Source organism: Chaetodon auriga, chromosome 1 (genome assembly GCF_051107435.1).
Source record: "Chaetodon auriga isolate fChaAug3 chromosome 1, fChaAug3.hap1, whole genome shotgun sequence".
NCBI lineage: Eukaryota > Metazoa > Chordata > Actinopteri > Chaetodontiformes > Chaetodontidae > Chaetodon > Chaetodon auriga.
This window is the reverse complement of record NC_135074.1, coordinates 9787000-9800909: the sequence shown is the minus strand read 5'-3', so window position 1 is coordinate 9800909 and position 13910 is coordinate 9787000. Positions and strand designations below refer to the sequence as shown.

Sequence of the window (13910 nt, the reverse complement as noted above, 5' to 3'; positions counted from 1 at the left end):
CCAAAAAGTAAACCAGTGGATCTGAAGCAGGGCGAAAGATGACATGCATGCTCAGCAAAACACTTCCCTGCATTAATAACTGTAAAAAAAAAAAAAAAAAAACCTCTCTCCTTAAAGGTCAAACTCCATACTGATGAATGAATGCACCAACCTCTAACTGGCTGGATGGAACAAGGGTTCAGTTTATGCAAATCTGCCAAAAGCACTAACATTAAGATCACACCATCTGTAGTTTGGCTTTCAAGTGTATCATGGGACTAAGGAAACCTGATTTAACAGCCGACATCTTGGACAGTCAATTGAAAAAGAGGTCTTTTGTTACAAACACAGTCTGACATGACTAGAGCTTTACAACGGATCTATTTTAGGGCAGTAACTGGGCTGGAACTTCTAAAAATATGTGGAATTTTATAGAAGCTGCAAAGATTCATTTCTTATTCTTCTCATTTATCTGGATGCAGAACCCACACGAGTGCACAGCAGTCCATGAACAGCATGGAGGCCATTCAAATGCAAATTATACGTGTATGTATGGTATGTATATGTATTCTACACCAGTCATGTGGCTTAAAATGATTCCTTTCTTTTTATGTTTCCATGATAACAGTCAAGCATATAAACATGTATGCTTGTTTTGTGCATGTGATGTGAGGTCGAGCTGCTGAACAGAACTGTTGAGAGTCGGGATTTTAGTCATTCGGCCGTTAATACTAGATCACAGTTATCACATGGTGAGACATTTTCTAGTCAAAATGAGGCTCCTAGTGGTCTTATAAAATGCAGGTGTGAGGGAAAACAAACATAAAAGCTTCAGATAGTGAATACAAAGATATCACATTATCAATAAAGCTTAGAAAATCAATAACAATATATACCTTATGTACAGTAAATGTTAGTTCATAAAAGTAAGGAGCTTTTCGAGACTTTAGTACTGAAGGTTTTGAGACGATTTCTTTCAAAAAAGTTTGGAAGTAATTTGAAAATAACCTCTGAATGCTTAGTCAAAGTCACCATTACAACAACAATTAGGATAAAATTAGAGGTAGCAGCAGATTTGGGATCTCTGTTCTTTTTTTCCTTTTTTTTTTTTTTTTTACTTTATCATGGTTCAGCTTCTTCCTTCCTCTTTTTGCTTACGGGGTATTGCGTGCTTGAATCAGAATCTTCTTTTTCATCTTCAAAAACCTGCCAGACAGCTTGCTTTAAATACTCACGCACCCATGAGCGCACTTAAAGTGGTTTTCAACAGACACCAGTGTCGTGACACTCACACACACACACGCTTGCTACGCCCACACATTCATATGCTGCTTTACACACACACACACACACACACACACACACACATTTACACGCTATGCCCTGCTCTCCTATCACCTATATTCCTTCATATATTTTCATCTTTACATCACAGTCTGTCTTCCTCTTGTCCCTCTTTATCCTCAAAAACCTTTTGGCTTAGTGGTCTGGAAAGGTTGTGGTGCTGGTTTGGAGCCGTAGAGTTCATCAGGTAGAGGATCACAGGGTCAAGGGGGAGAGGAACTTCTGTGTTGTTTATTAAATTGCTCCTATATGCTTCTCTAGTCCCAGCTGTGATCCTCAGTCCTGGCCACACTGTGGCCCTGAATCACTGTCCTGCTGCATACCCGAGCTTTTGAATGTCTGACCAAACTCTTTATAACACTGATTAATAACCTCCCAGCACTGGGACACCCCTCCCATGATCCTCCTCTCCCACTCATGTCCTGTGTCCACTACAAAGCCACTGCAGTGCTGCACAATGTAAGGTTCCCCGGCGTTTGACTGCTCACGGCAGTCGGTGTCCGCTGGCCTGGCTGGGTTTTACAGGGCTGCAGTAGTGCTGAGCTGTCTCAGGTAAAGTGGAAATTCACGACTGGTAAAAGTGGTGGTAGTGGTGATGGTGTTCGTGGTGGTGGTGATGCTCATGCCGCTGCACCACTTGTGCCAGGCCGCCGTCGTACAGCAGCACGCTGGGCAGGTCCCTCACGTGCTCTTTCTCCATCACTGGTCCTGGAGCTGCCAGAGAGCCTAAGGCCCTGTAGCCCTGAGTCTCCTTGGACCGCTGCTTGTGCTTGCGGTAGGGGGCTGTGGACTGATGAGGGGGGGTCTGGCTGGGTAGCGCCGGGGGAGGAGGGACACCTCGGCTTCTCATCACCCTGCCGTTGATCTGTGCGGGAGGTGTGCGGCTGTGGGTCTTAGGAGAACGGAGGGCGTGTTTCCCTGAGTCTTGGCCTCGGGTACGGGGGGCGGGGTGGAGGCTGTCTGTAGCAACAGTGTCCACAGCAGTCTGCAAGCGACGGTGGTGGGAATGGGAGTGGCCATTTTCTGGTTCATGGGAGCGAGAACGAGTCTGGTTGGACGACCGGGTCTGAGGCTCGGCCTTCGTGGGCTCGGTGGCGGGGGCTGTGAGGAAGACACACACGTGTTTTTATTTTAACTGAGGAAGCAGCATCAACAACAAACTCTGCAGAGAAGCAACAAGAATTCTGTCACACCACTGGTCAATGTCGAAATTCATTACATGGGATCTCAAAACCCTAAAAACAGGAAGAAAAATAACCCATTATGTGCAAATTATTGTGCCAGCAGCTCAATAATAAAGATCCACTAATTGGCTCCATGATAAGATTCTGGCAGCTTTACTTCAGGTTCTTTCTTCAGAGCCCCGACACAATGTGACATAGAGCAGATCTCTGTTAGCACTTTCCTAACAGGGCCGACATTAAAATAATCACATGTCATCACTGACCGTCAGATCAAGGCTGCTGCTTATTAGACCTAATATTTCACTTCACAGCAGCCCGTTCTGTTGATGGGTTTTAGCCTTGAACACTTGATGTATTGTGCTTGCCTGAGCCCAGATGTTTGTACTGGCGAGGTGCGCAGTGGGCTGGTAGTTCCACCTAATGGCTCCAAGCAGGTGCCGCAGTAATGAGGGCCCCTGGATGCAGCTTCAAAGGGCCACGGTCTGTGCTTCCCCCTCCACCTCTCCCCCTCTACACCCCTGGCCCCAGTCCACTCACCGGCTCCGAAGCGGGATGTGTAGTTTTCAATGCCTGCCAGGTCCAAGTAGTGGTTCCTGCGTTCCAGGTTCTCATCCACACAGTGGCGCTGGCAGCCCGGCTGGGTGTGGTGGTCACTGTGGTGGCGCCTGTGGACACGAGCGGCACCTCTCATTAGGTAGCAGTTTGGGCCAGAGAGGTTCAGTATGGTAGTGTTTGGAGAAAGTAAAACAAGTGTTCCTTATGATCAGGCAGAAGCAGAGTAATTGTTAGAGAAGTGAGACTGTGACTGGAAAATCACAGGTTTAAACCTCAACTGGGAGTATATGAGCAGTGCAGTAAGACGGCTGACTCTCTCCTCCACTGTTAACTCCTCCTCAGGACAGCGGAGGTTCATTTGGGCAAAACTAATTAAAGAGTAGAGGCCGACTGCGGCTCCCAAGTGTGAATCCTTCCTCAAACAACCACTGGCCCTGGCCACTTTGAATAAGAAAGTTTCGGGTTCCCTCCTTTATAAAGTGGATGTTCCAGTACAATCAGTGACACAATACAAACATATGATAATAATAATAATAAATGTCAGTCTTCTTCTTGTTATTGTTGTAAACACCACAAGCTTCAACAATAGAGACTGAGGCATGCAGGGGAGGCGGGCTTACCTGAGGAGTGCTCGAGTCTTCTTGTCTGCACTCTTGGGGTCTTCTATGCACTTGTCACTTTTCTCTCTGGGGTGGGACATATCTGTGCATGTGTGAAAGACGGGAGGCTATTATCAAAGAGAGCTACACAGAGCAGCCACACACACACACACACACACACACACAAACACACACACACACACACACACACGACAACAGTCACACAAGCCTCAGAAGAAAGCAACCTTTGTTTTGGGTTTTACTTTGAAGATCTATAGAAAAGGAAAAACAACAATGCTTTATTTATTCTATTTTCAACTCCCAGCCTCTTATAAGGCACAGAATGAAATAAAAAACATGCAGACTTCAGAAATAGATTATTAAGGACGCGAGATCTGATGCTGTTTCAAATTAGCATGAAGGCAATCGGCAATACTTTCAAAGCTTGCTCTGTTTGAATCTCTTGACGGATATTTATAGCTGAAACAATAGGACACAAACACACAGGAATATATACTTTTTGAGCTATTTTTCCTGACTACTTGTTTACCAAGTCGTCAGTGAGAAAAGTTAAGTTGAACGTAGCTATATTTTCCCGGCAGCTCTGAGAAGGCGGGATGAGGAGAGGGGGAGAAGAGGGGAGAAAAAGGGAACTTTGGAGAAAAGAAAAATGGCTGTGGTTATCAAAAGGACTCGGCACATCTCTTAAGGTTTCTTTCAGAGTATTTGAAGGCGCTGAGGGAGGGGGGCCCTCTCTTAGCTCTGTCACTCCCCCCGTCATTAAAAATGAACCCCATTGAGTGGGAGAGATGGAGCGACGCCGAGACTGCGAGGAACAAAGCTCTGACAGGCCTGAAGCAGGCGCCTTTCTGCATGACAACAAACACATCTCTGGGTGAGCTGACAGCAGGCAACTCTAGGGGGGACCCCAAAATGCCCTCTCTTCTCCTCCGCTCCCACCCACTGCGCTAATGCAAGCTATACCTGCCGCACCCTGCGTGCAGCTCCTCCACCGCTGGCTGGAGTCAGGAGCCACCGAGAGCTTGACCCGCAGTGTCTTGCTGCTGCTGGGAGAGTGGTTGACGGAGGCGTCCACGACCTCGTAGATGGTGTGCAGCAGGCTGGTGATATCCTGCAGGACACGAGAGCTGAAGTTTAATCTGGCCTGTTTGATACACAGCTGAGATGACAATCATTTGATCGGCAAGTACAAAAAGGTTCTTACAGATTCTCGGTGACTGTGATGCAGAGATACAGATATTCAGTTTTACAAAAAAAAAAAAAATCAAGAAAAAAGGAACAGAGGAGACTATTCTTATCACTTTCCTGCGTGAATTCAACATTCTGCAGCTTTGCGCATTAAAACTCTGTATCATAAACTTTGTGCTAGCTAGGAATTTAAAGAAGTGAAGGGAGAAACGCACTGATGCGAGTTGTTTTAGTTCAGCTTTCCAAGCGGAGCGATCAGACGTGGTGTAAAGGCAAGTTATAAATTCATGAAAAAGAAACGTCTTGGTGGCAACAGCAGAGGCTGACTGCCATGTCAGGCCCCATGTGAGTCGTGTTACAGCTGTGTGAGCTCTACAATGTCTCTATCTAATGCCTCAGTGTCTCTTAAATTACATCCAGTTAGAAAGCAACACCTGCACACACTTTCTAATCAATGCACAAAGGCATGTATACATACACTCAAACACACATTCACATGCGGAGCAGCACATGTCCACACATGTAGGAACGCGCAAGCATGCAAACACATATTCCCGTGTGACTAAGAGTTACTAAAAAGACAGAGAGAGGGAATTATAGGAACAAAGAAAAATAAAGCAATTATCAGCATCAATACTTTCAAATTAAAAGTGAATAAGGTAAGTGCTTCATTAGCACATAAAATAATGAAGACTCTTAATAATGCAGCAGCTGTTTAGAAGCTATATCTTGCACTGGTGAGTGGTTCTGTGCACCCTGCTGAGCTAATGACTTCCCCTTGGGCGTTAGCAACTGTGCCGAATCGCTTCATAGCAAACCAGACTCTAATTGTCCATACAAATCTCACCTGGTACAGATGTGAAATGAACTGACTCACACAGTGTCTCATTATCTCATTAGTGATTTACTTTAGAAGGCAACACAGCTTCACCATTAGAGCTCCTTTGACAGAACTGCAGAAGATTAAGGCACAAAAAGACTCTAAAGCATGATTTTCACTCACTATAGTACTCTGTCTCATAACAAAAAGGACTATTATGAATTCTTCAGGGACCGGTTCCACATACTGGTTTCAGACACACATGCACTGTTAAAAAAAAAAAAAGGAAATAAAGTAAAAGCTTGCTGTGTCATTTTTGGTTTCCTTCTGTTTTTTATTTGTGTGAAGGGATGAAAAAAACGAGTTGGAGAAGAAAGCTTTTCTTTCCCCCTCCAAGCCGCCGCCTGACGTCTCATGAGCCATGGAGCCACAGGCAATGCCAAAAAAACTGCACAGCCAACCACACAGAGGACAGCTCCAGTCTCTTTGCGCTGTTTCAAGTTGTTTTCAAAAAACACGGGCCTTTCTGGATGTTCTCTCAGATCTGTACCAGGCAGACGCAAGCCACAAGGTACCTCGCAGGAGCAGAAACACACAGATGTCACTGGAATTGGTTCTTAGGAGTGAGATTGGGTTAGAGGCTTGTAACGTCTCTCCTCACTTTCCTTTTGGACTGCGGTGAAGCCAGAATAAGGTTTGAAGGGGAAGTTTTTGATTTGTTCCCATTCCCAAAAAAGGAGGGTGTCTCATAGCTGCGAGCTGCTGACCGCAACATTTTTGTGACATTTCAAATTTGCGTATTCAAAATGTTTCTTTCATATTGTTTTATTTTCGTAAAACAATAAAATTGAGAAAACCTACTTTTTTAAAGGGCTCATATCACACTACAACTCTCAACTTGTTATGGCCTGCAACAAAGCAGACTAACTAAATACCTTTTAAAGGAATTCCTGTTATTGTGTGGTGCTGACGGATGTTTATTGTTCATTCATTCATCAAAGCTTTACTCCTCCAGATGAATCGCCGCTGGCGGCAGCAGATCATTACCTCTCTGGTGACTTTGCCGTTGTTGTCAAAGTCGTAGAGGGTGAAGGTCCACTCCTGCCTGTTATCCTCCTCCACAGAAACAGCACACTCCAACTCCTGAAACAGTGCAGCGTCGAACTATCAGCATCATTCAGTGTGTGTGTGTGTGTGTGTGTGTGTGTGTGTATTTGTGTCCCACCACTGCCCTAGTTTCATCCAGAGGGGAAGTAATAAACGTCCTGTTCGCTGTTGACACTCACTTCAAACTGGAGCTGTTTCTGTGGCCCTGCGGGAGATTGGCTGTCCCTCTCCTGCATCTTCTCCTCCACACAGCAGCTGTCTGTCTTCTCTGGGGGTAAAGCCACTGCAGCGACACACACACACACACACACACACACACACACACACACAAAGATAAAAGAGAAAGCCTGAGGATGGAAACGCTGGGTGCAGTCATAACCTGAGGATATGTCGTCGCCTTCAAGTGTTCCTTGTAAGCTCCTACTTCCGAGTTTGGCATCCGCAATTAAGATGTGTCACACATTCAGGAGCCGCTGGTGGGAAATAACCCGACACAGCCAAACTCCTCACCGCTTTTGTCTCACTGCCTGTATTCTGAAATTGTATTTTTATATTAATATCAACACATTCATTAGTAATGTCGTATTTTTAAGGCGGTGCAGGCTCTCTTGTGCGAAGCATAAATAATGCATACGCAGCATCACCAACTTTAAATGTTGCAACCTGCAAATCAGAACAATTTTTCTCTGCTGCTGAAATGCACTGAACTTCTAGGCTGTATTTATACCACATTTGTATCAGATTTGAGCGATGGTGCTCTCATTGAACTTTTGAATGAGTGCCTTGTTTTGCGGTGTTTCGCATCAGGTAGCCAGTTCATTACTGCTTCATTCCAGAGAGCAGAAATAATGTTGAGTCAAAGCAGCAATATCCAGAGAGGTACTGGGATCCAAAATGTCAATCCAAAGAAAAAAGAAAAAAATACTGAAACTGTGACAGACTGTGATTCTCCAGTGGCAGAAGCTGTTTCATCAGTCACACATATAGTAATAGTTTTTAAGCTCTTAGCTACAGTATATATATCCCACTGGGTTCACACTGAGAAGGGATGTCAAACATAAAACTGAATGACATTAACATGTCTAAAACATGATAGAAAATTAGGTGGCATTCGGATATATAAATGGTGGTTCGGAAACAGCGAGCGAACATCAAAAGGCCTATAGGAGACCCCCGAGTCCCCGGCTCAGCGCAGCAGAGCTCATCATTTCATGGAATGACATTCACCGTAAATTACCATTCAGACACACAGCAAAGACAGGCGCTCCAGGGGGAGTACTAATTTGTCATATGCATTTAAACTGAGGACCTGTGCAGAGCCAGATACTGTAGAAGTCACTGATCATTTCACTGTACTACACTTTGAATGCATTCACACTGGGTGGGACTCCGCTAGAGAAAGCAAACAAACAAAAAAAAACATCTTACGAGGATACAGTCCATTCTAGTAATCCAATTAAAAACATTTTAGCAGCCTTAAATCATGATTGCATATATTAAAACTGTGTCATACAGGGGTACGTGAACTTTATATGGCCACAGTTAATGCTGGTGCATTTTTGGATTACGCTATATTTTAAAGCGGTCCGCCCTGGTGGACAAAAATAACACAACCGTCACTGTCTGGTTCCATGTTTCAGTTTCAGTGCTGGATGTCGGCCCAGATGTAATGCCACCGGATATCCTTCTCTGCTTTGAAATCGAGCATTTGTTTGACACGTGAGGCCGCAGACACACACGACATGCGACTGAGAATTGGGAGGTGTACATGTCGGCTCCTTTGTGAGCCTCTGTGAGTTACAGTTCAGCCCCTCGCTTCATCCTCGTATATGTTTATGTGTATTTTCGCAGAAGCTAGTTACAGCCTTCGCCCAGGCGCAGCCCCTGTATGCTTCATCGCTGGTCAATTAGCTTTGAGCATCAGCCCCTTCTTCATCCAATCACAGTCCCGCAGGCCACGCACACACCCATCAACCCACACAGACCACACCCCTCTCTCTCCACCCTCCCTCTGCTCCTCTCTCCTCCCGCCACACTTTGAAGTCCCATTCTCAAACCTTTTGGAAGAAGATCAGACCGGCTGTAAAACAGAATCACTAATTAATTAAGCCAAGTCAAATCTGAAACACTGTTTGTTTGCTCGCCAACGGAGCAGACACAACAGCCCAATTTCTTTCCTCCTGATCCAAAGCAGATCAAAGCAGACCTGTCTCATCCCTGGGTAGGGGAAAATGCCAGTAATGAAAGGCATCATCCCAGGGAGCTTTTACCAACTTTTTGGAGAGGAGCAGCATTTGGGGTCCCGCTGTTTGATCATCTGAGGTGCTCAAAGGGAACATTGTGTGCGAGGGCAAATCTGTTCCGTAGCAGGCTCAATATGGTGGTGAGATGCTTATCTCGGAGCTAATGAAATGCCGGGAGGAGTAACAGTAATCTGCTATCACCCTCCTCCCCCTCTGACCCCCTCCCCACTCCTCCAGCACAGACATAAGCCGGCTCTTTATGAGAGGAGCTGAGCCAGAGGATTGGTTGCACATCAGATCTGAGGGGCAAGACGAGGGCAGCCGAGGCAGGCACCCTCCAAGACGAGCCTGTTCCAGCAGCCCTGCCACACACACACACACACACACACACACACACACACACACACACACACACGCGTGCATACATTGGAACGCACACGCAGAAACAAAGGCAGGTCAGGAAAGCTGCCACACACTGTGAGCAATCACACCCAGCTTAGCTAGGCTACTATATTACACGTAACTGTGCCTGCCTCATACATTGAGGCAGCTCAGTGCTACTGAGCTGCCCCGGTACTAAGCTGATTCTGGGATGGCCAGGATGGGATGGACTTTGTGGTGATCATAACTTTTTCTCCTCCTAAAGTACTCACGAGCAAGGCCTTTAATCATCCAGCTTTAGCTTCTTCGGGACTAAGAGAGGCAGACTGTGCTGTCTGTAATATAATCTGAAACAAGGTGCTGATGAACAAGACTCTCTTCAGCAAACTCTTTCCTTGTTAACAAAAGCTTAACAGAGCTTAAGAAAAAGCCCACGTAGGCTATTCTTCATGCATGCTTGCAGTACCGATGTAGTATCCTAAAGACGCTTTCATCATTGAGCCCTTCTTCCCTACTTTGCAGTTTTTGCCGACAAATTCTTTTTTTTGCTCAAACCCAAAGGAAAGAAGGACTGCCTGCATGTTGGCTGTCTTATCATTGCTGCTCTCACTGATTTCTCTCTCATTTGTGTTTGTCCGACGTGCGGACAATGGGTCTGATCACTGCACTAAAAACAGTTCATGCAGGGGACATCATGAATCCTCCACAGCTGTCTTCATTTGGGTCTCAGTGCGCCTCAGAGGGTAGAAAATGGCTCGCTAGGTGAACATTCCAAACTGAAATCAAGAACTTTTTAGATAACAAATGTTTTTCATTAGTGGTCATGAACACAGGAGCTGCAAATCAAACATTTGACAATTTCTCTGGAAGAGAAAATAACTTCCACCTCTAGCTCATAAAGTAAATCCAAACTCTGACACCATTTTCAAAGGTGTGAAGCCTGCTGGTATGAAACAAGGTTTAAACCCGACTCCACTCAGATTCTCCTGCACTGCAAAGCAGAGCAGCAAAACCATGTCCCATCCTCCCTGAGACTACAATTCACCCCACTTCAGTTTCTCCACCCACAAACGTGACACAGTTGCCGCTAGCTGTGAGTGAATGAGTTTGCTTTAGAAACCTGAACTTGAAAGATAAAATGATTGTATTACGTGAAAGTTCACACATAATCTATGGCGAATTATTTAGGCCTTCAACTTTTAATCACTGAGAATGAACAGAGCAGCCTGTTTTAATTAGTAACATCTGTCTTAAAGGGAGGACAACCTCAATCTAGACTCAGGCTCAGCCCAGCGACTAAAAATCATATCATATGCAATTTATCAGTCGAGTTTTCGGTTGCCTCTCTTCTTTGTCTGTTACCGAGGGAAGCAGAGCTGAAATAAAAATGAATTCTCTGCCACGCTTCCAAATTCTGGGCTGGTTTTGTTCAACTCTTCATTTCTGTCTCCACCTCACGTCCAATCCTGTCTTTAAATGGGAGGGAGAGACTTTTTCCTCCCGGAGCTCTTAATCCAGGATCACATCACATCAGGGAAAAAACACGGAGGAATGGAGGCACTTTGCAGAGCACTGCAGGGGGAGGGGCGGATGAGAGTCGGAGGAGGTGGAGAGGCAGGAGGGAAGGTAAAGGGGACCTCATCAGCACATTGCTGGGGCTTAGAGAATGGGTGTGGAGCTGAGGGGAAGGGATGAACAACTGCAAAAAAGAGCCACACAAGTACCTGGAGGGAAACTGCAAAGAGTCTTTTCACAGGTTTTCATTCAAATCAAAATAAAGGGGAGCAAACTCAGTGAAATGAGCTGGTGATGACGATGAAGGACGGGGGGCATACCTTCCAAACGGTAGTGTTCGTCACTGATCCCCTCTGCACATGTTTCATCCATGGAGTCCTGGTGGAGAGAAAAAGACAGAACAAGACACATATTTCAAGTCATATGACAGAGAAGCATCATATTTTTGTCACATAAAAACAAACATCTTTAACGGTGCAAATCCACAGCACAGCGTTCCAACGCCGAGTGACATGCCCGAATCGAAATTACAGCGTTTATATATCTATATATGCACAGAGTTTGACAACTGTGCGCTGAACTTAAACAGCAGCGGAAAGTTTAAGAGGATGGTAATTGCAGGACTGAGACAAACTGAGCATAAGACTGGCAGTCACAATTGAAAGTATGAAAGAAGTATCTAAATCGCTGCCGCTGGCCCTGCAGGGAGTTTTGAGAAGGAAGGCTGGTAGTAAGGCTATTTCGGTGGCGTGCTACCGTCACAGTGATACATTCGGCGGCTTGTTTTTATCCCGGACTGTTTTCACCCGGGCCCCCTCTCCTGGCAGCTCTGTCTGTTAGCACATACCAAAGAGACTGGAGGGACATGTGATCCTCCGGGCTTCACTATGGAAAAGGCTGGCTCAGGTGTCCATGTGGCATTACTGTCATCTGGCTGAAAAACCATTACTCACGGGCTGACAAACGCATACACATGCACACGTCTGTACACACATAGTCCAACACATACACACACATTCAAAGACCCACCACTGGCCTCATGTCAAAGGTTTCCATTGCACCCAAACTACCACAAAGAACATTTCTGTCAGTCATCAAAAAACGGGATGAACTGCACGCAGACTCTGCTGAGACACGTCGACAGCAGTGTTATCGTGGGTGATAATTAATGTTAATAATTAATAATTCACTTCATGGAATTCCTGCTTGAATATGAGTGTAGTGCTGGTGAGCTCATAGCTCTGTGTGTGTGTGTGTGTGTGTGTGTGTGTGTGTGTGTGTGTGTGTGTCCGTGTGTGTTCCAGAGGCGAGGCTGTGACAGTGTGAGAGGGGATTTCTGTGTAATCCAGAGAGGTAGAAGGTCAGATGGTGTGATCCTACACTCCTCAGACTAGTGCCGGTCAGGCTGCACAGCTGTGGGTGGCCTCATCGAGAATACAGCAAACCACAGGACTGACTGGCTGCCTGGCTGTCAGACTGATACCCCGTAGCAGGGACCCGGGATACACCTGTGTTTTTTGCTAGGATGAACGGGTCAACACACATTCCGATCTGGCTTCATGACCCTGTTCCTGAGCTGGTTTTAATGTGGTCTGCTCAGCTTTGGTGTGGTCAGGAGGTATCAACTGAGAATTGCAGGACTACATAAGTGTAACTACAGAATGCAGACAAATGACAGCAGAACTATGAACTTGTGCAAGCGGCTCAACAATACATAAACAAACGATAGATTTCTCAGATTTATATATGATTTATATGACTGTATTCATTTCTCAGAAGAACACATTTTGCACATCTGCCAGCTAAATGAACCATTCAGTTTGTCAATAAATAGTTCAGACTTGATGTATTATTTCCAGTCAAATGGAAGGCAGCTACTTCTACAAGTGTTTGTTGGGTTCATGGCGTTTGCTATGACCCGAGTCACTCTGTTGATCTGAATGGGGTACTGGTCTGTGGGAACATCAACGCTGGCCTCTTTTTCCACGTGGCCCCACAAGAAATAACACCACTCCACAATAAACATTCCTTCAATTCCTCACACACACACATGCGGATACAGCATCTTTAATGTATTTCTTTTTTTTAATTTTTTTTTTTTGATGAATGACTCAACATTATTCAGGGGTTAGCCAAGAACATGAGAAAAAGGGGGAAGAGGAATGTGCTAATTGGCTGTTGTCTGTGGTGATGGATTGGAGCTGTATTATTAGTCTGCGAGGGTTACTCTGGGGTTTGCTCTGGTCAGTGTATAAAATATCCCATGGTTTCTTTTACTTTAAACAGACACACACACACACATACACACACACACACACACACACACACACACACACACACACACACACACTTCCTCCCCTCATGCAAAGTCTGACCACTGAACAGTAATGGATATACAAGGACCCATAAACGAGAAACGAAAGAAACGAGACTTTTCAAAAAGTTCTCACAACCTGAAGAAGAAACCTTAAAGTTGACACAATGCCGGGGATAAAGTCTGTTTCTGTTTCATAACAACAAATTGGAAATTTTTGCTCGAGCTTCTACGATGATACAGCTTTGAGCCAAAGCCTGCATCTATTTCCTCAGATAATCGCCTGATCTGACATACTCATCCTCACAATCTGTTTCCATACACGCTCTAAAGAGCAGACTGACTGACTCGGTCACACCACCACCTTCTCTCGCAGCCTTTCTAGTTTCTGGCTTTAGCGGTGATTGATAAGATAGTCCTGCGCCAAAAAATAACATGTAGGAGTTCTAAAAATAAGGAGTGTTTGTTTCTGAGTTTCCTGTGTTCCCACCAGCCTGCTGGTCACAAGAATAATGAGGCATATTTCGTTGCCTGGCTCCAGAAAAGACATGTTTTAATAGCAGAAGTAACGGTTCGGACTGCACGATTTAGACCCAGAAGGTGATTAATCTACCAGTAATTTGAGTAATACACTTACAGGGCTGTGCAGTGCAGCATATA

General features: G+C 45.2%; 1 protein-coding gene across 2 annotated transcripts in view; it reads right to left on the bottom strand.

Moving 5' to 3' along the window:
* Positions 1 to 1096: 1096 nt before the first annotated feature.
* The window catches only part of nkd1 (NKD inhibitor of WNT signaling pathway 1), a 29275-nt gene continuing 16461 nt past the window's right edge, over positions 1097 to 13910 (bottom strand). Inside the window, exons 4-10 of one of the 2 annotated variants that reach the window (XM_076748210.1) lie at positions 11257 to 11314; positions 6977 to 7080; positions 6738 to 6833; positions 4646 to 4793; positions 3683 to 3764; positions 3045 to 3172; positions 1097 to 2424 (exon numbers count right to left, since the gene is read on the bottom strand). In XM_076748210.1, coding sequence (XP_076604325.1) covers positions 1889 to 2424; positions 3045 to 3172; positions 3683 to 3764; positions 4646 to 4793; positions 6738 to 6833; positions 6977 to 7080; positions 11257 to 11314 — 1152 coding nt within the window. In that variant the 3' untranslated portion in view covers positions 1097 to 1888. The remainder of the gene's footprint in view (positions 2425 to 3044; positions 3173 to 3682; positions 3765 to 4645; positions 4794 to 6737; positions 6834 to 6976; positions 7081 to 11256; positions 11315 to 13910) is intronic. The other variant, XM_076748298.1, reaches the window with a different exon arrangement.